Source organism: Loxodonta africana, chromosome 7 (assembly GCF_030014295.1).
Source record: "Loxodonta africana isolate mLoxAfr1 chromosome 7, mLoxAfr1.hap2, whole genome shotgun sequence".
NCBI lineage: Eukaryota > Metazoa > Chordata > Mammalia > Proboscidea > Elephantidae > Loxodonta > Loxodonta africana.
The window spans coordinates 37,867,476-37,893,422 of record NC_087348.1 but is presented as its reverse complement, the minus strand read 5'-3'; the positions used below and the strand labels follow the sequence as shown (position 1 = coordinate 37,893,422).

Below are 25,947 nucleotides of genomic sequence, written 5' to 3'. Positions count from 1 at the left end.
TTTTGAGTCACATTGAGGATCCACAACTTTTGGCTTCTCCCTTCTGCAGGGTCTGATTCTCTGGGCTCCCGCCTCCTGATGAGGGCACAGTGGGACTCTTGCTCCTACTTCCCTGATGAGGCTCCTGAGGTTCAGAAGGACCACCTAGCCCACCTCTCCTTGTGGTACTCAAATTCTCTCTGTTCCTTCTGCCCCAAAGCGGATCCTTGCGTTCTTCAGGGAACAGAACCTCACTGGATCCCAAGACAGCTCCTTGTATCTTTTTTTAATATTTTTTTATTGTCCTTTAAGTGAAAGTTTACAAATCAAGTCAGTTTCTCGTACACAAACTTACACACACCCTGCTATGTACTCCTAGCTGCTCTCCCCCTAATGAGACAGCACACTCCACCTCTCCACCCTGTATTTCCCGTGTCCGTTCAACCAGCTCCTGTCTCTCCCTCCCGACTTCTCATCTCACCTCCAGACAGGAGTTGCCCACGTAGTCTCATGTGTCTACTTGAGCCAAGAAGCTCCCTCCTCACAAGTGTCATTTTCTGTCTTATCGTCCAGTCCAATCCCTGTCTGAAGAGTTGGTTTCAGGAATGGTTCCAGTCTTGGGCTAACAAAGGGTCTGGGGACAATGACCTCCGGGGTCCCTCTAGTCTCAGTCAGACCAGTAAGTCTGGTCTTTTTACAAGAATTTGAGGTCTGCATCCCACTGCTCTCCTGCTCCATCAATGATTCTCTGTTGTGTTCCCTTTCAGGCCAGTCATTGGTGGTAGCCGGGCACCATCTAGTTCTTCCAGTCCCAGGCTGATGTAGTCTCTGATTTATGTGGCCCTTTCTGTCTCTTGGGCTCATCTTTATCTATGTCTTTGGTGTTTTCTTAATACCTTTTGTAATGCCAATTGACCTAGATGTCTCCTGAAATCATGGTCCCAAGACCCCCGTCCCTGCTGCTCTGGCCTTTGAAGTGTTCGATTGTATTCAGGAAGCTCTTTGCTTTTGCTTTAGTCCAGTTGTGCTGAGCCCTCCTATTTTGTGTGTTGTCTTTCCCTTCACCTAAAATGGTTCTTGCCTACTATCTAATTAGTGAATACCCCTCTTCCTCCCTCCTTCCCCACTCTTGTAACCATCAAAGAATATTTTCTTCTGTGTTTAAATTATTTCTTGAGTTTTTATAATGGTGGTGTCATACAATATTTGTCCTTTTGCAACTGACTAATTTCACTCAGGATAATGTCTTCCTTGTATTTTTTTTTATATTGTGTTACTAAGTTTTAATCTGCAAGGAATATATGAATACATTTCTGCAGCAAAAAAATCGAATATTACCGGAAAAGCTAAAATCTTCCTCAGCAACCACCCCATCCTAGATTCCTCTGCAGGGCTAACCACCATTATTACTTTGATATATATCCTTCTAGATCTTTTTCTGTACATTTACATATACCTATATAAAAAAAGCAGCTGTATATTACATAGGTATATAAGCAAAAAAAAAAAAAAAAAAACAGGAAACCCTGGTGGCGTAGCGGTTAAGTGCTACGGCTGCTAACCAAAGGGTTGGCAGTTCAAATCCGCCAGGCGCTCCTTGGAAACTTTTTGGGGCAGTTCTACTCTGTCCTATAGGGTCGCTCTGAGTCGGAATCGATTCAGTGGCACTGGGTTTGGTTTTTTTTGTTTTATAAGCAAAAAAGTTTGGCAGTTCGAGTCCACCAGCTGCTCCTTGGAAACCCTATGGGGCAGTTCTGCTGTGGCCTATAGGTTCACTATGAGTTGGAATCAAATCAACTGCAATGGATTTTATGTAATATAAATAAGGAGGCGCAATGGTTAAGCACTCAGCTGCTGACCAAAAGGTGGGCACCCACCAGGGCTCTGCATCAGAAAAGACCTGACAATCTGCTCTCATAAAGATTACAGCCTAGGAAACCCCAAGGGGCAGTTCTACTCTATCATATAGGGTGGCTATGAGTCGGCATTGACTCAATGGCACCCAACAACAAATGTACTGTGTAGGTATATAGTAAGATATTGTTGGGTGCTGTTGGTTTCAACTCATAGTGAGTCCATGTAACAGAGTAGAACTGCCCCAAAGGGATTTCTTGGGTGGTGCAATCGTTAAACGCTCAGTTGGTGTTTCAAACCCACCCAGTAGCCTCGGGGGAAGAAGACGTGGCGATCTGCTCCCATAAAGATTATAGTCTAGGAAACCGTAGTGATACATTCTACTTGTGTCGCATGGGATCGCTAGGAGTCCAGATTGGCTCGGTGGCACCCAATGACAACAACAATCTTTACAGAAGCGAATTGTCAGGTCTTTTTCCTATGGAGCCGCTGGGTGGGTTTGAACTACCAACCTTTCAGTTAGCAGCTAGGTGCTTAACCCTTGCACCATCACGGCTCCTTATAGTATATATAAACCCATTGCTACCCGGTTGATACTGACTCATCATGACCCCAAAAGACAGGGTAGAACTGCCCCATAGGGTTTCCAGGAAGCAGCTGGTGGATGTGAACTGCCGACCTTTTGGTTAGCAGCTGAGCTCTTAACCACTGCACCACCAGGGCTCCGTAGTATATACAAAAACAACCCAGTGCCGTCGAGTCGATTCCGACTCATAGTGACCCTATAGGACGAGTAGAACTGCCCCATAGAGTTTCCAAGGAGTGCCTGGCAGATTTGAACTGCCGACCCTTTGGTTAGCAGCTGTAGCACTTAACCATTACACCACCAGGATTTCCATGCAGTATATATAATATATAGGCATTAAGTGTAGGTAGGTACATTTACCGATAGAAAAATGTACCATGATAGTACATTGTTTTGTTTTGTTTTAATACAAATGGTTTCATGTAGTACAGATCATCCTACAAATTGCTTTTCTTTCTGAACATTGTATGTAGGAAATCTAGCCATGGTTTAATGCAGAGATTTACCAAATCATTCTTTTTTATACTGATACATAGTAGGTTTTGAAGAAGATCACCATTTATTTAGCCATTTCTCTACTGATGGGCATTTAGGTTAATTCTGCCTTCCTTCTTGTGGCTCCTTGGTCACATCTAGTAGCTCCTGCTGGGTTGGGTGGTGCAAATGGTTACGTGCTTGGCTGCTAACTGAGAGTTTGGAGGTCCCAGTCCACTCAGAGTTGGCTCAGAAGAAAGGCCCAGTGATCTGCCTCTGAAAAAAATCAACCATTGAAAATCCCATAGAGTGCAGTTCTACTCTGACACTCATGGGGTTGCCATAAGTTAGTATCAACTTGACGGCAGCTAGTTTGGTTGCATTTTAAAAAATTATTACGCAATATTTAAAATCTTTCCGCTGAGATTTTGCACAGGACCAAATGTCTCCCTGTGGCTCCCCCATTATTCCTGGTTCTCCTTTTTTAGAGCCAGAGAGAAAGTCAGGTTTCCTGCCCCATGGCAGCCCTTCGGGGAGCTGGAAACAGTGGCCATGGCCCCTGGAGCTTTCTCTCCTTTTTTCTCGGGTTCCTCTGCCCTTGCTCAAAAGGCAAGATTTTGAGTGCCCCCCTTTCCTGGGTGGCTGTTATAGTAAGTGGCCGAAAGTGGGGACTTGAGTCAAAATGCTTTGGTTCAAATCCTGGCTTGGCCCCGTACCAACAGGTATTTCTGGGAATGCTACATAGCCTCTCTGTGCCTCAGTTTCAGCCTCTGTAAAACAGAGATAACAGCACCAACTTCATGGAGCCACTGTGCGGATCAAGCGAGCTAACACGTGTCAAGTGCAAAACGCTCATAATGTTACTATCCTGGGGTCTCTTCTCTGACTTAGCACTAGAGATCCACGCCCCCAGGCAGTGGGCCCGAGCTCCTGGTGGCAGCCTGGGATGGCTTCACTGCCCACTGATGTCCCGAAGGAGGCTGCTGCCTGAGAATGCAGCTCCTGATCGGATTTCTGCCCAGTTTGGCCCTGTGGAGTCTGGACCGGGGCCTACAGGGAGGGAAGGAGGTCAGCCTGACCCCTCGCTCGTGGAGGAGGCCAGGAGCCTTGTAATGTAACCCCACACCTCAGGCAGATTTACCAGCTGTCAATGGGGCTCGTTGTGGCTGCCGATTTGATCTCTCTTGACCTGCAGGGTGGGCAGAAGAAGAAAGCAGCTTGGGGTCAATCTCTCCCCTGAGAGCCCCGTGGCATCTCTGGGCCACACTGGGCCTGGGTTTGCCTCTCAGCCCCTGGGGCAAATCTTTGAAGCTGATTGTATTTTTAGTTCTGGAAATGATGGCTTTTGTTCTTCTCTTGCCTCATACCTCCTTTTGGGTTCCAAACCACCTTTATGCCATCGTCTAACCAGTTCTTCACAGCCTCCCTGTGAAACAGGTAGCCTGACCAAGTCCATTTCACAGATGTGAAAACTGAGTCTCAAAGAGGTTGAATGGTTTTCCCAAAGCCATACAGTGAGCCGCTGGCAAGGTTGGGATAGTACCTGGCCATCTGGCCCTTTGTCCAGTTCTTTTTCATGAGGCCACCCAATGTGATAGTCTTGGCAGAAGGTGACCAGCTGGGCAGCGCCACTTGGCCTTGCACACTCTGGGCAGTGGCATGTGTGGTTGGTGAGTACAGAGGGTTGAGATTAGTTCTGGAGAGGTGAGAAGTGCCATGACTGGCCCCAGGCCCAGCCCTTTCCCAGCACCAGCCACAAACCCTCTTGGTAGCCAGAGGTGGTGGAGGCATGGGAAAGCAGAGACTGGCTGTTCAGCTGGGCCCATCCACCCTGCTGGGAAGAGGACTCACTCTCTGAGCTGTCCCGGGGTGCAGGAGGGACTTAAGGCTGGAGAAAGTGAGGTTCAGGAAGGCTAGGGCGCTTGTCCTAGCAGGCAGATGGCAGAGGGGAAACTTGAACCCACCTCCTGATTGTAGATGTAGGTCTTCCCCTGGGCTCCACTAAAGGAACTGACCAGGCCTTACTTTTAGTTAAGAGCATGGTCATTGGTGCAGACAAATGTAGACTCGGCTTCCGGCTCAGTAATAACCGCTCACGTTTGTTGAGCACATACTATGTGCCAGAATCCTGGTGGCGCCAGTGGTTAAGTTTTGGCTGCTAACCAAAGGTTGACAGTTTGAATCTACCAACTGCTCCTTGGAAACCCTATGGGGCAGTTCTAGTCTGTCCTATAGGGTTGCTATGAGTCAGAATCGAGCCAACAGCAACAGGTTTGGGTTTTTTTGTTTGTTTACTATGTGCCAGGCACTATTCCAAGTCTTTACCTGTAATATTTTATTTTAAGCCTCAAAATAACCTTATGGGGTTGATGCTATTATTATTCTCCATTTTGCAGTTGAGGAAACGGAGGCACAGAGAAGTTAAGAGACTTCCAACGTCATACAGGGATGAGGCAGGGATTTGAATCCTGGAAGCATGGCTCCTAGAGTCCCTGAGTGGGGCAAATGGTTAATGTGCTTAGCTGCTAACCAAACGGTTGGAAGTTTGAGTTCACACAGAGGTACCTTGGAAGAAAGGCCTGGCGATCTACTTCCCAAAAAATCAGCCATTGAAAACCCTATGGAGCACAGTTCTACTCTGGTGTACATGGGGTTGCCATGAGTTGGGGTTGACTCATTGGCAACTGGGTTTGTTTTTAAGTGTGGCTTCAGGGACCGTGTGTGAACCACTACACAGTAACGCCTCTTAGGGCCGGGAGGGCCACCGGGACAGCAATACAAAAGGTGTATTATTCCTGGCACGGTGCCCAACATAAGGCAGGTGCTCCATATAAAGCTGTTGAATGAATAGTTGCGTGCATGTGAGGCTTTGGACAAGTGAGTTCACCTCTCTGATTGTCACTTTTCTCACCATAAAGTGAGTGTCAACATGCCTTTCCTCCAGCATCGATGGAAAGGGTCCAATGAGGTGCTGGCCATGCCTGGTTCATGCAGGCTGTGATCACTCTGGGTAGACAATGCCACCAAGCTGCCCTGACCTGTGTCCTGGATGGTGGGTGGTGCTGCTCCGGGCTATCTGCACTGGCGTCCAGCTGGCCGCCCCCAGGGACAGAGGCACATTCTCTCTGCATGGCTGGCCTTGGGGTGTTGCCCGTGGTTGGAGACAAGCTTGCTCTGGGCACAGCTAGGGGCCAGCAGGGCTGAGAGCGGGCACCGTGACTGCATTAGTGCTGGACGCGTGCATGCCTCCTAAGCACTCACAGCCTATTGGGTGATTCATACACACCTTTTTTTCGTTAGTTTCAGAGGTGAGGTAACTTGCCCAAAGTCCCCTAGCTGTAGAGCAGGATCCCAGTGTGACTCACCTCCTGCCCTCTGAGAAGCCTCTCCAGTTGTGTCCCCTGTGGGTTCCAAATATGGGGGCAGATGCCTGAGGCAGAACTAGACCATTGGGCACCTGCTGGTCCCTGGGTGGGGCTGCTGCTCAGGGGGTGGGTCCTGCCTCAGCTGCCACTGTGTAAAGGAAACCCTCCCTCCCCCCCCCACACACCTTACATGTTCTCTTTGTAAGTAGCTCTGGCAGTGGACTCTGCAGTGGGACTCAGGAGATACGAGTTCGAGCATAGGCTTGGGCACAGTTGTGCTGTGTGGCCTAGAAAAAGTCCCTTCCCCTCTCTGAGCCTTGGTGTACCTCCCTGTGAAGTGAGACCATGGGGCTTGCTCATACTTGCTATTCTGCCCCCACTTTAAGGAGTGTGATTTATGCCTCAGGGCCTAGATTCACACTTTCTCAGCTCTTTTTTAAGAGACCTGGGTATTGAGGACCCTCCATCCTGCAAGCTGGGACAGCTGGGCTTGGAGTTGAGTGTTCAGTAGTCCCCAGACTGTGAAAAGCACCAGGCAGGGCGTGGTGGTGCTTACCAGGAGCCGGCACTGGGTCTTTTCCCCTCGCCCAACCCTGAGAACTCAGGGCCTAGGAGGCAGGACACCACGTGGTGGGAAAAGCACAGCTTTTGGAGTTCATGAGATCTGTGTTCGAATCCTGGCTTTACCACTTTGGCTACACACTTAACCTCTCTGAGCCTCAGTTTCTTCATCTATAAAATAAGGGAGGTGAAACTTCCCTCCCTAGGTTAAGGTAAGGATGAAATCAGTTGACTTGTTGGACTTCGCAGCGACCTGCTGACCCTCAGCAGATCTCCAGTGTCGTTGATGGGGCAAGGAGAAGGTCACAGAAAGCTCCGGAAGCCTTGCCAACAGCCCTGGAGGCTGAGTCCAGAAATAGAAGACCCCCAGAGAGAAAGGCTGCTGATGGCCAGGCTGCCCTCTGCCAGCCCCCAGGGAGCCACTGAGCTGGCAGCGTGGGCCTTCTAGCCCTCTCAGAGTTGTTGGCTGCATAAATTACTCGGCAGCCTTTGGGCTAATTTTACCTTCTTGGTTTTCATGAATCATTTCCCATCCGGGGGCGTGTGAGAGAAATGGAAACGGCTCTGCCAGCTGGGTGCCCGTGTGCCAGCCGCAGTGGTACACCCGCTGTGAGCCCTGCTTGTGTGCTCTCAGGAGGGCCCCTACCCAGGACCACAGAGAGGGCCCAGAGGCCTGGTTCCTGCCAGCAGTGTCCCTATGCCTTTGGGTCATCATGATTTGGGGCAAATGAGCCCACAGCAGATCCTGGGGCTGGAGCTTGGCTTAAATCTAAGGGGACTGGAACCAAATGGTTTCATCACAGTGGTCATTTGGATCTGGCCGGGCCTTAATGGCAAAATGGTTTGCAGAGACCCCTGTGATCTTCTGGGTGCTTCTTTGTGGCCCGGCTCCAGGAGTTTGTTTGAAGGCTGATTCTTCATAGTCCCAGGATGCCAGAGCCGGTGTGTCCTAACACAGAATCAAGCCCAAGCTCCTTGTACAACTGAGGTTCAGAGGGAGCAAGGGGTTTGCCTCAGGTGGGTGCATCAGTGGAAGAAGCAGGACTAACAGCTAACGTGCGTTGGCTCTGTCCTCTTTACTCACAGCAACCCTGTTTGACTCTTATTATCCTCATTTTATGGAGCCGGAAGCACAGAAAGACCAGTTGCTGTCCAGTCAACCCCAGCTCATGGGGACCCCATGTGTGTCAGTAGAACCAGGCTCCATAGGATTTTTTTTTTAAATAATTTTTATTGTGCTTTAAGTTCCAAAGGATTTTTAATGGCTGATTTTTCAGAAGTGGGTTACCAGGCCTATCTTCTGAGGTGCCTCCAGGTGGACTTGAACCTCCAACCTTTCGGTTAGCAGCCCAAACCATCTGTACCACCCAGGAACTCCAGAAGCACAGAAGGTGAAATGATTTCCCTGGTTCACACAGTTAGTCAATGACAGAGCCAGGATTTGCATCCAAGCAGTTTTGTTCAGAGCCCATGCCTTCAACTTTTACACCAAGCTGCCTTGCTTGTTCCTGTCGTGCTTACCTCTCCCATGCCCCTTGGGGGTGAGCTTACACGGTCCCGGACAAGGTAGTCCCTGAAGCCTCCAGCTCCATGTCTCATTTTGTTCATCCGTTCACCGGGCATATGCTGAGGCCCTGCTGGGTGCCAGGAACTGTTCTGAGTACTTAGGGTTTGGGAACAGCCAGAGTGGAGAGTGCGCGAGGATGGCAAACTCGCAACCCAACATCCCTGGTTCATCTGAGCTTCTCCAGGAGGCCACAGGCCGGGTTCTCAGAGGACAGTGTCGGCACAAGACTTTGGTCTCTGCCATGCAGATGGCAAACTCAGATGCCCCAGGCCAGGCAGGGACATACATGAATGATGCAGGCCTGCTGGAGAGCTGCAGAGTGAGTGCCTTGTCCTGTTTGAGTGACGCTACCACCCAGCTCCAGCACATTGTTGCTCTGTGGGACCACCCACCTAGTGTTGCCAGTGCTTCCCATTTTCCAAAAAAGCTGAATATCCACATTTTTACATGAGATCTATTTCTGCAAAGTAGGTAACTAAAGCAAAAATAAAAAACTGAAAGCAGAACAGCCACCAAGACCTGTGTTTCTTTTCTTCTGTCACCTCTCTCTAGACCTGTGTCTGATTGGAGCATCTTCTCATCCTAATTAGCCCTTAGGGACTACCACTCCCAGGAAGCCCCTAATTCCCTGCCAGGGAAGATTCCCACCCCTGGGATTGTAGTTATCTGTGAACTTGTCACCTACCGTTCTAGACTGCCACCTTGGAGTAGTAGAAAGAGCATGGGCTATGAGTTGGGCAGATTTCAGAGCGAAGCTGTGTAGTCCTGTGCTAGTCACTTAACCTCTCTGAGTCTCCATGTCCTATCTGAAAAAACAAGTTAAGCAAAGCTCTACTCACTAGGTTGTTGAAAGGACTAACTTGACCTCCCATCCTCTCTCCACTTGGCAACTCTTAAATCCCCAGAAACTCAGGTCAAGCAGGATTAGGCAAAAATGGAATTTATGGAGTGAGCAAAGTAAGAAGTCCAGGAGGATCATGAGAGCTTCAGGCACAGTTGGATCAAGGGGCTCGCACAGTGTTATCAGGACTTGGTCTGTCCATCTTACTCTGCTTTCTTCTGTGTTGTCTCCATTCATAGGCAGACTCTTATTCATGGTGGCACAGTGGCTGACTGCCAGCAGATCCATATTTACATCCTATTCTTTCAGCAACGCCTGCAGAGGAAGGGTCTCTCTGTTCCCAGCAGTTTCTGCCAAAGCCCCCCACACTGCAGCTCATTGATTGGCTGAGCCCTGCCCTGCACCAATCAGTATATCTGGCAGATACGAGCTCCGATTGGTCGGTCCTCGTCACACTCCCACCCCTAGGGTGGAGCATCTGGGGAAAGGGGCTCTCAGGGACAGACACCAGGGCACTCCCAAGAGGGAATGGATACTGGCAGGCAAGCCCAAGACATTCTACCTGGCTACAAACTCCGTGAAGGTGGGGACCTTGTTCAGTGCAGGGTCCCAGCACCTAGGACAGTGCCTGGAACTTGGTAGCATATGTACACACAAGACAGTGAATGAGTGGAGGTGTTCCCCAATGTGTGTGAAACGGCCGGCATAGCCTGGCACCAGCCACGTCTGTGTCCTCCTGCCTCCTTCCCAGAGGACTGGGATGGAGGTCTTCCCCTTCCAAGGTTCACCTTCCTAGTACAGTGTCACCTGCCCACAGGTGATTCTCAATGTGGAGATTGTCAGCTTGGCCAGAGAAATCCCAGAATGCCCGTTTGTTTCTGCAAGCTTGCCAAGCGATAATTACAATAATTAGTGATCGTACCACCTTGCATTTGCAAGTATCATTGTTTTCAAATTGTTTTGTTCTTTGTTTACTTCAGAAATGATCTTGTTTTTTCTTGACTTCTTTATCTCCTGTGTCCGGATAATTCATATTGCTTGTTACTCTTGAAATTGAGCTTCAGTTTCATCTAATGTGAAAAGGGGGGTATGATCCACCCTACAGGGTCACAGAGAGGATCAAGTAGATAAAGCAAAAATGAAGTTCACCTGGCACAAAGCCTGGCATAAAGTAGGTGTTCAAGAAAGATCTTAATATGAGCCTTCCTGTTATGAGCCTTTCTATGAATATGTGAAAAGGCAATTAATAAATTCTTAATAAGTGACCACTGATGACTATATAGAAGGAGCCCTGGTGGCACAGTTGTTAAGCACCCGGCTGCTAACCGAAAGGTTTGCGGTTAGAACCCATCAGCTGCTCTGTGGGAGAAAGACCTGGAGATCTGCTCCCGTAGAGATTACAGCCTAGGAAACCCTACGGGGCAGTTCTGCTGTCATATAGGGTCACTATGAGTCGGAATTGACTCGATGGCACCAAACACAACAACAGTGACTATGTAGAGGCACTGCTAGGTCAGTGGTAGAATTCTCGCCTTCAGTACAGGAGGAGGCCTGGGTTTGATTTCTGGCAGCCACCACCCGTCTGTCAGTGGAGGCTCGTGTGTTGCTATGATGCTGAACACGTTTCAGCAGAGCTTCCAGACGAGATACACTAGGAAGAAAGGCCTGGCAATCTACTTTGGAAAACCATATAGATCACAATATTCTGATCTATAACTGATTGTGGGGATGATAGAAGACTGGGCTAGCATTTCGTTCCATTGCGCGTGGGGTCACCATGAGTTGGAGGCCGCCCCCATGATGGCAGCAAACAACAATGGCAACAATGACTATATATATCTCTATGTTTACATCCTATATCTATATTTAGGAGCCCTGATGGCACAGGGATTAAGAACTCGGCTGCTAGGCAAAAGATTGGCAGTTCAAATCTTCCAGCTGCTTGCCCCTTGGAAATCCTGTGGGCCAGTTCTACTTTGTCCTGTAGGGTCATTATGTATCAGAATTGACTTGACAGCAACCGGTTTGCTTTTTGGTTTGGATCTATATCAATAGTCAGGGAAGAACCAGTTTCATAGCATAGATGCTGAGAGTGACCAAGGCTTAATGGACCAGCAAGATGGCATATTACAGCAAACTGAAGGACCATCAGCGTAGTAGCACCAGTTACCCCACCCCAAAGCCGCACAGGGTGATGCAGTGGGCTCAGATGGTTGACTCTGCACTTAGTGGGTTGTGAAGCTCGGTTTCTTGAGGCTTCAGGGCTAAGGGCTTGGCACCTTTTGTAGCCAGCAGTAAACAAGGCAGTTCCCGTTCTCCAGTGGGAACAGTTGCACGGTAGTCACGCTGTGGTCGCCTTGACCTACTTAATTACTGGTGTGACTAGATGCAGAAATGGCTCAGGGTAAGAGGATGGTTAACCAAAACCAAACCCATTGCCGTTGAGTCGATTCCGACTCCCAGCGTCCCTATAGGACAGAGTAGAACTGCCCCATAGGGTTTCCAAGGCTATAAGATTTACAGGAGCAGACTGCCACATCTTTCTTCTGTGGATCAGGTGGTGGGTTCAAACTGGTGACCCTTCGGTTAGCAGCCAAGCACTTAGCCACTGCACCACCAGGGCTCCTTTGAGAGGATAGTTATACCTTACAATTTGGCTTACTCAGCAAGGATGTGCAGGAACACCAGGGCCCATTGTGGACTGCCTCTCTCGTGTGTGTGAGTACTAGCGAGAGTGTGCACACACACGCCTTACTTGTCCAGAGGTGGAATGGTGGGTTGTCTGTCTGACAGCGAGTTCCGCATTACTGGAGGTATTGACGCATGCTTGGTGATGATACACACGGGCATTCAAGCCTCTTGCGATGTAGGCTAGTGCTTCTCAAACTTGAACGTGCATACAAATCACTTGAGGATCTCCTTAAAAGGCAAACTCTGATTCAGGAGGTCTGGGGTGAGGCCCAGGAGTCTGCATTTCCGACAGCTCCTGTGATGCCCATGCTGCTGGTCCATGGCCCACACTTTAAGGAGCAAGGGTTTGGATGACTTTTGAGGTTCCTTTTGATTCTGAGACTCTGGGAAAGACTGCACAAACTATTAAAGAGCCATTGAGAATGGCAGGGGTGGGGCTGAAATGAGGGGGTGGGAGAAAAGAGGAGAAGGAGGAGACTACAGGAGGACAGGCTGGTGCTAGGGCTACAGGGCAGGTGCCAGGCCCATTGGGCCTCTTTTGCCCCAGCAGCCCCTCTTCCACAAGCCTTCCAGTCTGGTCTCAGAGGCCAGAGAGTGGAACTCCTTTCCCTGTGGTCGAAATGCTGAAAAAGAACCATGTGGTGTTACACTGGGGTCTTACCTCCCTAAATGGAGACACTGCAGCAGGGAGGAGTAGGCAGGAGAACCAGGCAGCCATCCTGGAGAGGCAGGGAGAACGGAGGGCTGGATGAGGGGGCCGTGGAGCACAGAGTGGGCAGTGGTGGGGTCCTATCTCCCGCTGTCTTCCTGTGTGGTCTGGAGCCAGTCACTTTCTCTCTGAGCCTCAGTTTCCCCCTCTAGAAAGGAAGGGCTTGGGCCAGGTGTTCTGGCACATCCTTAGCTCAGCCTGTGGAAGGCTGCAAATCACACTTAGAGCCTCTGGAGTCTGGAAGATCCAGGTTCACATCCTGGCCCCACCACTTAGGAGCCCCAGGTAAGACTCTGGGCAGTTTGCTTTAAACGCTCAGTCTTCTTCATTAGCATAATGAAGGTAAAAAAAAAAAAAAAACCCATGCTGGCAAGTGGAGTCCAACTCATGGTGACCCCATGTGCTTCAGAGTAGAAATGTGCTCCACAGGATTTTCTCGTGATTAAGCGCTCAGCTGCTAACAGAAAGGTTGGCAGTTCCAACCCACCAGCTGCTTGCTGGAGAAAGACTTAATCTGCTCCCATAAAGAATACAGCCTAGGAAACCCTATAGGGCACTTCTACTCTGTCCTATGGGGTCACTATCAGTCAGAATTGACTCGACAGCACACAGCAACAACAACAACAATCATATGGAAGCAGACTTTCACAATGATGCTGGGTAGATTCAAACCCCTGATCTTTCACTCAATAGCCAAGGGCAAACTTTCCTCTGGGTGGACTCAAACCTCCAATCTTTTGGTTAGCAGCCGAGCGCATTAACTGTTTGCACCACCCAGGGACTCCTAAAGCAAAGAAGGAGGGTAGAAAGAATGGGAGGGGGGGTGCAATTTTATATAGGGTGGCTGGAGAATGTGACATTGAGGAAAGGCCCAAAGGAGCCATGTGGGTGTCAGGGGGAAGAGCATCCCAGGCAAAGGGAACAGCCAGTGCAAAGATTCAAGGTGGAACGTGCAGTATTTGAGGCAGATCAAGGCAGCCCTGTGGCTGTGGTGGGCAGGACCAGGAGAATGGGGAGAGATGAGGTCTCCAAGTGGGGACTGACTATGTCCAGCTTGCAAACCAATGAAGAGCTCTGGTGTTTGGTCTATGGGAGATGGGGTACCCTGGACAGCTTGGAGCAGGGGTGCTGCCTGATCAGCCTGAGTTCCAGCAGGCTCGCCCTGTGGGTGGGGAATGGACTGTAGGGACAGAGTGGAAGCAGGGAAATGAGACGAGTTAGGTACCCACTGCAGCCATGCCACAAGAGGGGTGGTGGCTTGGACCAGGGGGTGGCCGTGGAGAGGAGGACTGAGTTTGTTTCATTGCTTCCTTTGAAAAAGCTGCGTGTTGTGTGGATGGCTGTCATTTATTCAGCCAACCCCAGATGGATATGTTGGTTGTTTCCAGCCTTTTGCTATCCAGACAAGGCTGCAATGAATCCTTTTGCACATATGTCTCAGAGAAATTCCTGGAAGTGAAATTGCAGGATTGAAGGTTATGTGCATTTCTTAAATGATCTCAGTTCCAAATTGCTTGTCATAAAGGCACCAGTTTACACTCCCACCAACAACGCATGAGACAGAATGACCGGGGTTATAGCTTCAGTTCAGCTCTGGGGCTTCGGGGAGAGGGGTGGCCAGTAGTGAAATGCTGCAGCCCCACTGGTTTTCCCTTGTACACCAAGGCACCGTGGAGGGGAATGCGTTACAGAAGCACAGCCAGGGTTCTGGTGGGGCAGTGTACCACTGAGGATGGTTTCTGGCTGTGTGTGACAGAATCCGTGTCCTAAGAGGGCTTGGACAATAAAGTCACAGGAAGTACAGAGGTAGGGCTGACTTCTGGACCAGCTGATTCAGCAGCCCATCCATGTCAATCAGAGTCCCAGTCCTTCTGCTGGGATGTACTGACTTCATCCTAAGGCTGCTTCCTGCCGACATCTGAACGTGGCCGCCATTTGCAACAATGGCTGCATGCTTTCTCTTTCAAAAGTCCTCCCCTTCCCTTTGATTGGGCCGAAGTGGGTCAGGTGTCTGACCTTGGACCAATAATTATCAGGAGGGGAATGCCATGTGTTGATTGGTTAAGGGCCAGGTTTCTGATCCAGACGTTGGGGAAAACCAAACCAAACCAAATCTGTTGAGTCGATTCCAACTTGTAGCCACCCTATGAGACAGAGTAGAACTGCTTCATAGGGTTACCAAGGCTGTAATCTTTATGGAAGCAGATTGCCACATCTTTCTCCTTGGTGGATTCCAACTGACCTTTAGGTTAGTAGCCCAGCCCTTAACCACTGTGCCACCAGGGCTCCAGTCCCTGGGGAGGAGGATGGTATTGCCATAATTCGTATAGTTTAATCTGAGCTACAGACATGATAGCCACAACAATGGCCTCAGACACAGCAATGATCACAAAGACGGCACAGGACCAGCGATTTTTCATTCTGTTATACATAAGGTGCCGTGAGTTGGAGCCGACTCAAGGGCAGCTAACCACAGCAACAGTCTGAGCCCATCACTGCATCTGGGGCATGGGCTTAGTTTTTCCTGAGTCGCAGTGGGTGATGGGAGGGAGGTGGGGCATCTGAACAAAGTCTGGTTCTGCTGGGAGGGAGGAAAGCAGGCATGGAAGCTGGGGATGCACTAGTCAGGTCCGCTAGGGAAGCAAACCCATAAAAATGGCACTGCTCTTTGGCCACCCCCTGCCATGACTCAGGAGCCTTGACATTACTTCTTCCAATCTCTTCTTATCAAAGCCTTACCAACGAGGGAGTCAAGACCTTACCTTTAAAAAGTTCTGCAGGAGGGACCACCTTGGGAGAATGTGTTCCCTGGCCCTGCGGCTGCACAGCTGGCGCTTTAGTGAAAACAGCCCTGCAGATGAAGGCGTGAAACCTGATCTGCTCTGACCAGGGCAGGAGCCTTAGCTGGCTGGACCCCAGCCCCCTCGGCTGTGAAGTTAGGGGCTGAGCAGGGTTGGAGGTCTCTACCTGGGAGTTCCTTGCTCACTCTAGTGGGTACTGGTTAATCACTCGGCTGCAAACTGAAAGATCAGCAGTTCAAACCCACTAGCCGCTCAGCGGGAAAAAGATGTGTCAACCTGCTGCCTCAAAGATTACAGCCTTGGAAACCCCATGGGGCAGTTCTACTCTGTCCTATAGGGTCGCTATGAGTCGGAGTCGACTCAGTGGCAATGGGTTTGGTTTTGATTCTAGGGCCCTGGAGATATTTTTCTGTTTTTATTACCATATAAATAAATATAGGAAAATGCACATATTATAAAAGGATGGCTCAATGTGTTTTTGAAAACTTAACACACCCAGAGGACCAGCACCCAGATCAAGAAATAGAACATGACCAGTACCCTGGAAGCCCCTTTCATGCCCCCGGCCAGTCACTCCCAAGGATAACCACTGCCTTGACCTCTAGCATCCCAGTTTTGCCTATTTATTTTTTCAAACTTTATATAGATGGAATCATACAGTACGTCCTCTTCAGGGTCTGGTTTCATTTGCTCAGCGTCATGACTCATCCATACTATACAGTATGTAGTTGTAATTTGTTCATTCTCATTCCTGTCTAGTATTCTATTCACTGAGCTATCAAATGTTTTAATTTGTGTTTCAGTGTTAATAAGGTTGCACATTTTTCATAAAACATATTGGCCATTTGTCTCTCTTCTCTTGCAAATTGCTTGTTTTTGCATTTTTCTTTTTAATTAAAAAAGTTTCATGAAAATTGTACATTTCCCTGATCAGATCAGGCAGGACAAGTGAGTGGAAATGCCAAATATCTTTGCTTTTGCATAGAATAATAGTGACTAATCAGTGTGTTAACCCTAGTTATCGCATAAGCTGTGTGTATAGAAAAACTAGGAAAATGAATTGTTACATGATGGAGGCGGTCTGTTTGGTAGACAAAGTCTCTCAAAACAGAAGGATCAAGGAGAAAAAGAAAAACGGGTGCTTTGTGGTTGAAATATTGGGACCCTTACTGATCAATTGACTCATCCGTTCATTCAATATGTATTAAGTACATAAAAAAAAAAAAATTTTTTTTTTTTTTATATGAAGTGTCCCTGAGTGGTGAAAATGGTCAGCATACTCAGCTGCTAATTGAAAGGTTGGTGGTTCGAGTCCACCCAGAGGCACCTCAGAAGAAAGGCCTGGCGATCTACTTCTGAAAAATCAGCGATTGAAAACGCTTCGGTTTTCAGTGACGTACGTGGATCATCATGAGCTGGAAATGACGTGATGGCAACTGGTTTTTACCGTTTATATGCCTGGTACTCAGTCTATATTTTGAATTCCTCATTCTTCTCAACCAATTAGTTGGATCTTAATATCCTCTGACAAGGGGGTAAAGATGGAAGGACCTTAGAATTTATCTTCTCTAGCAATTTCTACACTAAATTAATATGAAGTGTTCCTTTAAAGAATTTTTAAGTAGCTTTTTTTTCCTCTTAAGCAAAAAGAAGAAGACAGAAACTGCATAAGCTCACCTTCTGAAATAAACCACTAGTGACACCTCAGAATGCAAATCTGTGTATTTATATACATTGTATGGAGCCCTGGTGGCGCAATGGTTAAGAGCTCAGCTGCTAACCAAAAGGTCGGCAGTCTGAATCCACCAGCTGCTTCTTGGAAACCCTATGGAGCAGTTCTACTCTGTCCTCTAGGGTTGCTATGAGTCGGAATTGACTCAACGGCAATGGAGTTCTTGGGGGGGGCAGTATATACATAACTTTCATTTTTATTTAACAATACGTTGAGAATAGATTTCCATGTCAATTAATATTCTTCTACAGCATTGTTCATTGCTGTCTAATATTTCACTGTATGGTTATATATTAACTTATCTCTTCTTTTGGAGATTTAATTTTTTCCCCATTAAAAATAATGTAGAAGACAGTCTTATAGGTAAATCTTTGCACATAATTTATGTCCTTAGGCTAAATTCCTGGATGTGGGATTGCTTTTTCAAAGGTTTAGCTCATTTCAAGGCTTTTGATGTGGGTTGCCAAATTGGCCTCCAGAAAGGTTACACTAGTTTACACTCGGGCCAGTAGGATTGGAGTACCCATTTCCCCCACACTCTTATCAATTTCAAATATTATTGAGATCTTTACTCTTTGCCAGTTTAATAGAGGGAGAACGGTATTTATTTGCTTTACTTTACATTTATCCAAGTATTGATAAGGTAACATGGTTTTCCATAAAGCATACCGGCCTTTCCTCTTCTTTCTCAAATTACTTGTTCACGTTCTTTTCCATTTTTTTTTTCTATGGTGGTGATTATAGTGTAGGTTTATAAGAAGCATATACCTACTTTGGACACATCATCAGGGAAGACCAACTGCTAGAAAAGGACATGATATTTGGTAAATTAGAAGGTCAGTGAAAACGAGGAAAACCCTCAATGAGATGGATTGACACGATAGCCAAAGCAATGGACTCAAACATCAAAGATCATGAAGATGGCACAGGACCAAGCAACATTTCATTCTGTTACACATAAGGTTGCCACGAATCAGAGCCGACTGGATGGCAACTAACAACAATGTTAAGGGTATTTACTGCTTGTAAAGAGCCTCTTTTAATGTCAAAATGATTTTGCCAACCTGCCTGCCTGATGTCTGGTGTACTTTGAAAATAATAATAAAATGAATGAGAAGAACCAATATTTATAGAGTGCTTATTATATGCCAGGCTTTACGCTGGGTAAAACAGTCTTGTAAGGTAGGTTCTGCTACCAGTCCCACTCAATAGATGGGGAAACTGAGGCAGGAGTGGTTGGTTAATTTTCTCAAGGTTACACAGCTTGTGAGTAGCCCTGCAACAATCAAAGGGCTTTGACAGTGTCAAAGGGCTTTCATGAATTCAATAACACTTTTCAGTACATTTCTATTTTGCTTATCATGAAGGCACACACATTTGCACATCTGTCTTACGTATAAGTTCAAGGCATATAATTTATTCTCTATAGGCAGTGCTTGCCAGGCATGTTAATTCACCAACTCCCTGTAATAACTCCAAGCCCTCCCCAATGCGACCCCAGTGGGTTACTGGTTAGAAGCATGTTTGTTGTTGTTGTAAGGACTCATCGAGTCGATTCCAACTCACAGTGACCCTGTACAACAGAACGAAACACTGCCTGGTTCTGTGCCATCTTCACAATTGTTATGCTTCAGCCCATTGTTGCAGCCACTGTGCCAATCCATCTCTTTGAAGGTCTTCCCCTTTTTCGCTGACCCTCTGCTTTACCAAGCATGATGTCCTTCTCCAGGGACTGATCCCTCCTGATAACATGTCCATTCTTGCTTCTAAGGAGCACAGTCTCGCCATCCTTGCTTCTAAGGAACGTTTTGGTCATACTTCTTCCAAGACAGATCTGTTCGTTCTTTTGGTAGTCCATGGTATATTCAATATTCTTCTCCAGCATCATAATTCAAAGGTTTCAATTTTTCGGTCTTCCTTATTCAATGTCCAGGTTTCACATGCAAATGAGGCAACTGAAAACACCATGGCTTGGGTCAGGTGCACCTTAACCTTCCAGGTAACATCTTTGCAACACTTTAAAGTGTTGCAGATTTGTCCAATGCAGTGTGTCTTTTGATTTCTTGACTGCTGCTTCCAGGAGTGTTGATTGTTGATCTAAGTAAAATGAAATCCTTGACAACTTCAATCTTTTCTCCGTTTATCATGATGTAGCTCATTGGTCCAGTTGTGAGGATTTTTGTTTCCTTTATGTGGAGGTGCAATCCATACTGAAGGCTGTGGTCTTTATCTTCATCATTAAGTGCTTCAAGTCCTCTTCACTTTCAGCAAGCAAGGTTGTGTCCTCTGCATAATGCAGGTTGTTAATGAGTCTTCCTCCAATCCTGATGCCCCCCCCCCGTTCTTCTTCATACAGTCCAGCTTCTCGGATTATTTGCTCAGCATACAGATTGGATAGGTATAGCCAAAGAACAACCTTGAGCATATCCCATCTGAATTTAGAGACCATCTCAAGAATAGATGTGATGTGTTGAACACTAATGACCGAAGACCAGACGAGTTGTGGAACGACATCAAGGACATCATACATGAAGAAAGCAAGAGGCCATTAGAAGCATTAATTGGACTTTTTCTTTTTCAGGAAGGGGAAACTGAGGTTCAGGGCAAGGCAGGGACTTGCTCAGGGTCACTAAGTTTATGGCACTAGGACTAGGCCGGAGACTCGGGATACTCAGCCGAGGTCAGTGTGTGACCCTGGGTCGGCCCCCTAACCTCACATCCCTTTGTTATCAGAAGGGACAGCAGAGGATGCTGCGGTGGCGACCAGAGCTGCCAGATTCTTATGGTGACAGCCTCTAGGGAAACCAAGTGGTCACAGACTCCCAGTACCCTGGCCATACTGACTGTTGAGCATTCCAGGACGCTGGCACCCTGCCAGGGATGAAAATGGAGCCTCGGGCTTCTGGACTGCATTCTGCCCCCTCCTCCTGGGTTTGCATCTCATTGCTGGGTTTGCAACGTGCCTAATCTCTGCGTGTGCAGACTCAGAGGAGCCAGCTGAGAGGGAGCATTGCCAGGAGCTCGGAGTCCTTCGCGAGGCTGCCGACCACCCCTTTCCCCCCAGCCGTGAGGGGCAAGCAGAGTCAGAAGCCTGCAGAAAAAGCTGTCGGGGCTTTACCTGAGATGGACCCAATGGAGGACACCAGCCGTGTTCTCTCTCTCCCTCAAAATGGAAGTTCGTTTGGTTTTGCCACATCCCATCTTCTCCCTCCCTGCCCCCACAACCTTCCTTACAGACACAGAAAAGAATTGTTCTGCATGTCAGTCATGCGAGTGAGGCTTGATCTTGGTTCTCTTGGCAGCTGGGCTCCTCCAAGAATAGAGAAAACATAATTATGCATATAGTCAATAACCCTGTAACCTATCATGTTTTCCTTTTTGCTTTGGCTGCCAGGAGGCTCAGAACTGTATGGAAAGCTCAGCCACTTACCATATTATAATAGATTCTTGGTATAGTTGGCGCCACTCTTTCTTCCTGAGGCCTCTGATGCTCTAGTTGTTTCTTAACTGTCCTGTGGAATATGTATTTGTGTTATAAACCATCACAAATCCTTTATGTGATGAAAGCAGTATATTAATGAAAAATAAGACATGAAAGCAGGTGGCCCATAGACACCTCCACTTTATGATACAAATGAATGCATTTCTGACAAGAAGGTGGTTTGCCAGGGACCATTGCAAAAACCAACCCCTTGCTGTGGAGTCAATTCTGACTCACAGCGACCCTATAGGACAGAGGAGTACTGCCCCACAGGGTTTCCAAGGAGCGGCTGGTGGATTCGAGCTCCTGACCTTTTGGTTAGCAGCCAAATGCTTAACCACTGCACCACCAGGGCCCCAGCAGGCCTTAACAAACTTATGTATACCTCTTTTCCTCTGTCCCTCTCTGTTTCTTTCCGTCCCCAACTTCTTTTTTTCCCCCCTTTTTTTCCGCTCTCCCTCTTCCCCTCCATTCTTTTTTCTCTTACTATTGCCTACTTTTTCCCTCTTTCCTTTTTTCTCCTTTTTTGTCTCTCTCCCCTCCGTCTTCATCTTTCTTGTCCCTTCCTGCCCACCCCCTTTCCTCTGGGCAGCCAGTTTAATCCAGTATTAACAATCCCTTACAAACCAGTAGCACTTGGTTCTTTCAAAGGCCTTGTCCCAGCCTTTATCTAATTTGTTCTTCATAGGGATAACCTAAGGAGCCCTGGTGGCACAGTGGTTAAGTGCTTGGCTGCTAACGAAAAGGTCAGGTGGTTTGAACCCACCAGCCACTCCATGGGAGAAAGATGTGGCAGTCTGCTTCTATGAAGATTACAGCCTAGGAAACCCTATGGGGCAGGTCTGCTCTGTCCCGTAGAGTCACTATGAGTTGGAATCAACTTGATGGCAATGGGTTTGGTTTGGTTTTGGGGGATAACCTAGAAGGTATGATTATTTCCACTTTACTGAAGAAGACACTAAATAAAGCCTGAAGAATGTGAGTGACTTGCCCAGGCTCACACCACTTTTAATGTACAATATATTATTAGGATCAGATGTCATGAATCTAGTCCCATCACAGCCTCTCCTGTACCTCACTGCCTTGGTGCCCACCTCACTCCATTTCCTGCCACTCACCTTGCTTTGCAGAGCTCACTGGGACAGAGCCTCATGCGGAAGAGTGTTCAAAACAATAACCCACCCTCTCTCCTCTTTAAGAGTCTCTTTTAGTGCTGAGATCCTCAATGTGGACAGCCGGACATGTTAGAGGGGGGCAATAAATTGTAACATGGCTCATTTGGTCATTAATTCATTTGCCAAATATTTTTAAAGAATCTTCTATGTTCCAGGCAGGGCTGAGACTCCGGGGAGGCAAGCAAGGTGCCTAGGGCACAAAATTTAAGGAGGCACTTACTTCCTGGTGCAAATGCATGACCCTGCGAGTGAGTGCCTCCTTAAAGTTTATGCCCTAGCACCTTGCTTACCTTGCCCTGGTCTCAGCACTGGTGCTGGGCACTATTACAGATGCTGGAAATTCAGTGGTGAGCAAAAGAGCCTGCATTCTGCCTTTGAGGAGCTTGCAGTCTATTATGGGAAACAGGCAATAAATAATCAAATAATCGTGCTAAGAAAAGCAAGTTGTAAATGTGGCAAGTGCCCTGAAGGAAAGGGAGATGTGATGAGGAGAGGGGATCACTGGGAAGGGCGTTTCCCAGTTGTGCTGCAGGTAGAGGATGGAACATGGTATACAGGTGGGACTGCTGGAGGGGCAGAGGGGCCAGAGCAGGGGAGCCCGATGCAGATGGTTCCAGGCAGCCTGTTTCTAATAAAGTGGCAGAGTTTGCAAGTAGTTGACTTAAAATAAATTCATCCCTGAATGACATCAGTCATAGCCACATTCCTCATCAGCAGAGACTGTATCTAGCCTCCTGCAAACCCATCGCTGTCCATTTAATACAATTGTCTGGGGTAGAATCTACAATTAGCCACATTTCAAGATGAAGAAGTGGGTGCACAGAGAAGTTACATGACCTGCCCACTGTCACACAGCCAGTCAGAGGGATCTGAACTCAGGCAGTGCTGCTCCAGAGCCCAGGCTCCTAACCACTAGACTTTACTGCCAGGAGTTGTGTTGACTGTGAATGCTGCCCATCCAAGTAAGAACTGCTCTTTAGGGCAGGAAGTGTTCAGGGATCCTTCACAAACCTGTAAGTCTTGCCCCCATGTGGCACCTGCACTTGTGGGCTGAAGCCTTATCCCACCACAGGGTGCCTGGGTGATCATTCTGGAAGAGGTCTGGGTGAAAGGTGTGGCATGGAGGTGAACCAGACCTGAAACATAAAGCTTGAATTTTGGGGTTCTTTTTTTGTGTGAGAGTGTGTCTCGAAATTACTTGGAGGGTCACCCTAGGCTTCAGTCGGCACTCTATCAGGAATGGGCTGCTTGACCTTGAGTGAGTCACTTAACGTCTCCTAGCTGTGGGTTCTGCCTTGGTGATCCCCAACCTGTGCCCCCTGACTGGTGGTTGGGGACCATCCATTCCATGGCCTCTGGGGTCGGCCAAGCACCAAGCGCTGAGGCCCCACATAATGCTGCCAAGAGGCAGGGCAGGGGCACACCCCCGCTCCACACCCTTGGCCATGCAGGCGGCTCGGCCAGTCTGGTGTCAGTCCTGGTCCAGTCGCAGGCCGCCCGGCTGGGATCCCAAGGCGGGAGGGCGCGCGGTGGGGCAGCTCGAGCGTTCCCAGACCTGCTCCCTACGGTCGCCGGCCCTTCCGGCTCCGACGCTCGCCGGGTGGCTGGGCCCGGCCCTCCCGGGCGCTATCGCCCACGCCAGACGCCCGCCTGCCGCCCCCGCCCCGCGTGGGCCCGAGCTCGCGGGAGGGTCCGGAATTTCTCTGCAGCCCGGACCGGGAGGGGCCTCCCGCCGCGGGCCCCCGCCCGCGCGCCCCTCCCGGGCGCCCGCTGCCTCTCGCTCCCTGCGCGCCCCCCTCCCGGACGCCAGCCAACTGCGTGCCCCCGGGGCCGGCAAGAAGCCACATGCCCCCGCAAGGAATGCCGGGCCTGGCGGGCGGGGGGCGGGCGCTGGGCAGGGCCGGGCAGGGCAGGGAGCTCCCCGCCGGGAAGGTTGGTGAGAGCGAAGAGCGAGCCCGCGCCCTCCCCGGCCCGCGTCCGGGCCCCCGCGCCGCCCCTGTGCCCGGCCCGCGCGCCCCGCTGGCCTGATCTGGGGATCTCACACTTACCCCGCCGGATACCCGGACGGGACGACCCGCGAGCTCCGGGGCTGGGGGCGGGGCGGCCCGGGCACCCCCCAACCCTAGCCCCAGAGCCCCCTGTCCCCGCCAGCTCGGAGGAGGGGGCAGGCCGTCCTGTTTCCCCACACCCCTCCCAGCCGCAGCCGCCGGCCTTGGGGCCCCGGTGGGGAGCAGGGGGCTGATTAGCCGAGGAGCAGGGGTGTGGCCAGCGGGGCCCCGGGTAGTGACTCACACACGCTGCTCGCCCAGTCCCGGGGCCGAGCGCGTTCCCAGCCCGAGCTGCGCTCTGGCCAGGCCCGAAGAGTGTCCCTGGGCTTGGCATGAGGACCCTGGGGCACCGAGGGAGGGGCTGAAGCCCAGTGCAGTGGTGGAGGGCGGTAAGCGGAGAGCTGGGGAGACTCCCCTAGAGAGAGGAGGTGGGGCTGGGAGTCAGGGCTCCAGCCCCCAGCCGGCCACACTAGCACCCCCAGGCCCCGCCTGTACCTGCTCCGAGCAGGCAAATCGGGCCTAGCTGCACACGCTGGCAACCCCTGGGTGAGGGGTGGCGCTGCTACAAACTGAAGGCCCATTCCGGCTGCCCAGACCCCTTGGTCCCAGTTGGACTGGAGTTGGTCCCTTCCCAGTGCTCCGTGCAGAGTTTCGTGCCCAGGCTCATGTAGGTTCCTCATGCCCTTTGCCCCCTAGTCTTGGGGTCCAGGCTGTGCTTCCCAACCCTGTCTCCTGGCCTGAGCTGCCCCAGCCCCTGACCCCATAGGGCTGGTGGCTCCAGTCATCCCTAGGACCAGGCTGGGATAGAAATGGCATTTCCTCTTGGCTGGGCTACAGCTGTTTTTGTTGTGTGTGTTCTCAGAGCTTCCTCTGGCGATGGCAGGGAGGGTAACCAGACTCCGCAGGACCCCCGCTTGCCCTCTTAGCCACTCACCCCTCTTCCCCTCTCTCTTTGATCCTTTTCCTGTGCTCGTCCCGCCTCCTGCGTCCCCAGGACAGAATGACTGAGAACATGAAGGAGTGCTTGGCGAAAACCAAGGCTGCTGTGGGGGACATGGTGCCGGTGGTGAAGACAGAGGTCTGCTCGCCACTCCACGACCAGGAGTATGGCCAGCCCTGGTGAGGCCCCTATGTGGGAACAGGGAAGGGAGAAGGGGCACCACTGGGCTGGGTTGGTTGGGGACCCTGGGGAGAGCTCCCACTTCTAGCCCACCTTCTTTAACCCAGCTCCATGCAGCTCCTGGGGCCAGAGGTGAGGACAGGCTCTAGAAAAACCCAAGCAGTGGCCCAGGTCGGCCCAGGCCTAGGTGTCAGGGCTCCTGCCTTTCTACCACCTCTTGAAGAGAGCAGGTGGCCGGGCAGGGGCCCCTCCACCCACCCCATGTCCCCGTGGCCTCCTGGCCAGGCCCCAGCTTCTTCCCTACTGGCCTCTCCCTCTCTGATGGCGTCTTTGCTATCTTTACTGGCCCCTGTCCTGGCCAGCTCTAGGAGACCAGACCCGTCAGCCATGGACGTTGAGCCCAAGAAACTGAAGGGGAAGCGCGACCTCATCATGCCCAAAAGCTTCCAGCAAGTGGACTTCTGGTGTAAGTGGAGCTCGTGGCTCTGGGCTGCTCCTCACTTCCCCCACCCCATCTCCCTGTTAGTGAATTCGCAGCAGTAATACTAATGATAGGCACTCACCTATCGTGTGTCAGACATAGGTCCAGGCCCAGTTAATCCTCAGTCATCAGCCATTGAGGTGGCCAGTATTGCCCCCATTTTACAGGTGAGGAGACAGACTTGGTCAGGGTTAGGCACCCTGCTTTAGGTCCTACAGTCCATAGACGCACAGTTGCCTTTCAAACCCAGACCCATCTGACTCCAAAGCCATGCTCACTCGTCTGCTTTTTCAAACTTGGAATTGCAGGTGTGCCTTTTGAGCCTCCAGAGAGGGTAATGTGTTATTGGCACTGATGACCCAGGGGCCTGGAGCTGGCTGGGGTGGGGCCAGAGCTAGGACCCCCATGTTGCAGGCAGTGGGCTTCCCTTCTGCCCCTCAGACCCCTCCATGGGTGTCCCACCCCCGCCACACACAACAACT

At 49.9% G+C, this 25,947-nt stretch overlaps 2 protein-coding genes across 5 annotated transcripts in view; both read left to right on the top strand.

Annotated features, from left to right (window-relative positions):
* PRDM11 (PR/SET domain 11) overlaps positions 1-25,947 on the top strand; it is a 100,128-nt gene that overhangs the window by 14,581 nt on the left and 59,600 nt on the right. For 3 of the 4 annotated variants that reach the window (XM_064288242.1, XM_064288245.1, XM_064288246.1), the window contains exons 2-3: positions 24,859-24,983; positions 25,347-25,450. In XM_064288242.1, the coding sequence (XP_064144312.1) occupies positions 24,865-24,983; positions 25,347-25,450 (223 nt within the window). In that variant the 5' untranslated portion in view covers positions 24,859-24,864. Of the gene's footprint in view, positions 1-23,879; positions 24,254-24,858; positions 24,984-25,346; positions 25,451-25,947 lie in introns of those variants that run through there. The other variant, XM_064288243.1, reaches the window with a different exon arrangement.
* Positions 8,523-24,387, top strand: LOC135232137 (basic proline-rich protein-like). The gene is made up of 4 exons (XM_064289438.1): positions 8,523-8,705; positions 22,889-22,928; positions 23,268-24,039; positions 24,126-24,387. Exons 1-4 carry the CDS (start codon positions 8,523-8,525, stop codon positions 24,385-24,387), a joined length of 1,257 nt encoding a protein of 418 aa, XP_064145508.1.

Coding starts and splice junctions, on each gene's coding strand:
- LOC135232137 (XM_064289438.1), top strand. CDS start 8,523: ATGGCAAACTCGCAACCCAACATCCCTGGTTCATCTGAGCTTCTCCAG. Junction 8,706..22,888: donor GCCTGCTGGAGAGCTGCAGA/GTGAGTGCCTTG, acceptor ATCCCACCACAG/GGTGCCTGGGTGATCATTCT. Junction 22,929..23,267: donor GGAAGAGGTCTGGGTGAAAG/GTGTGGCATGGA, acceptor TTGGCCATGCAG/GCGGCTCGGCCAGTCTGGTG.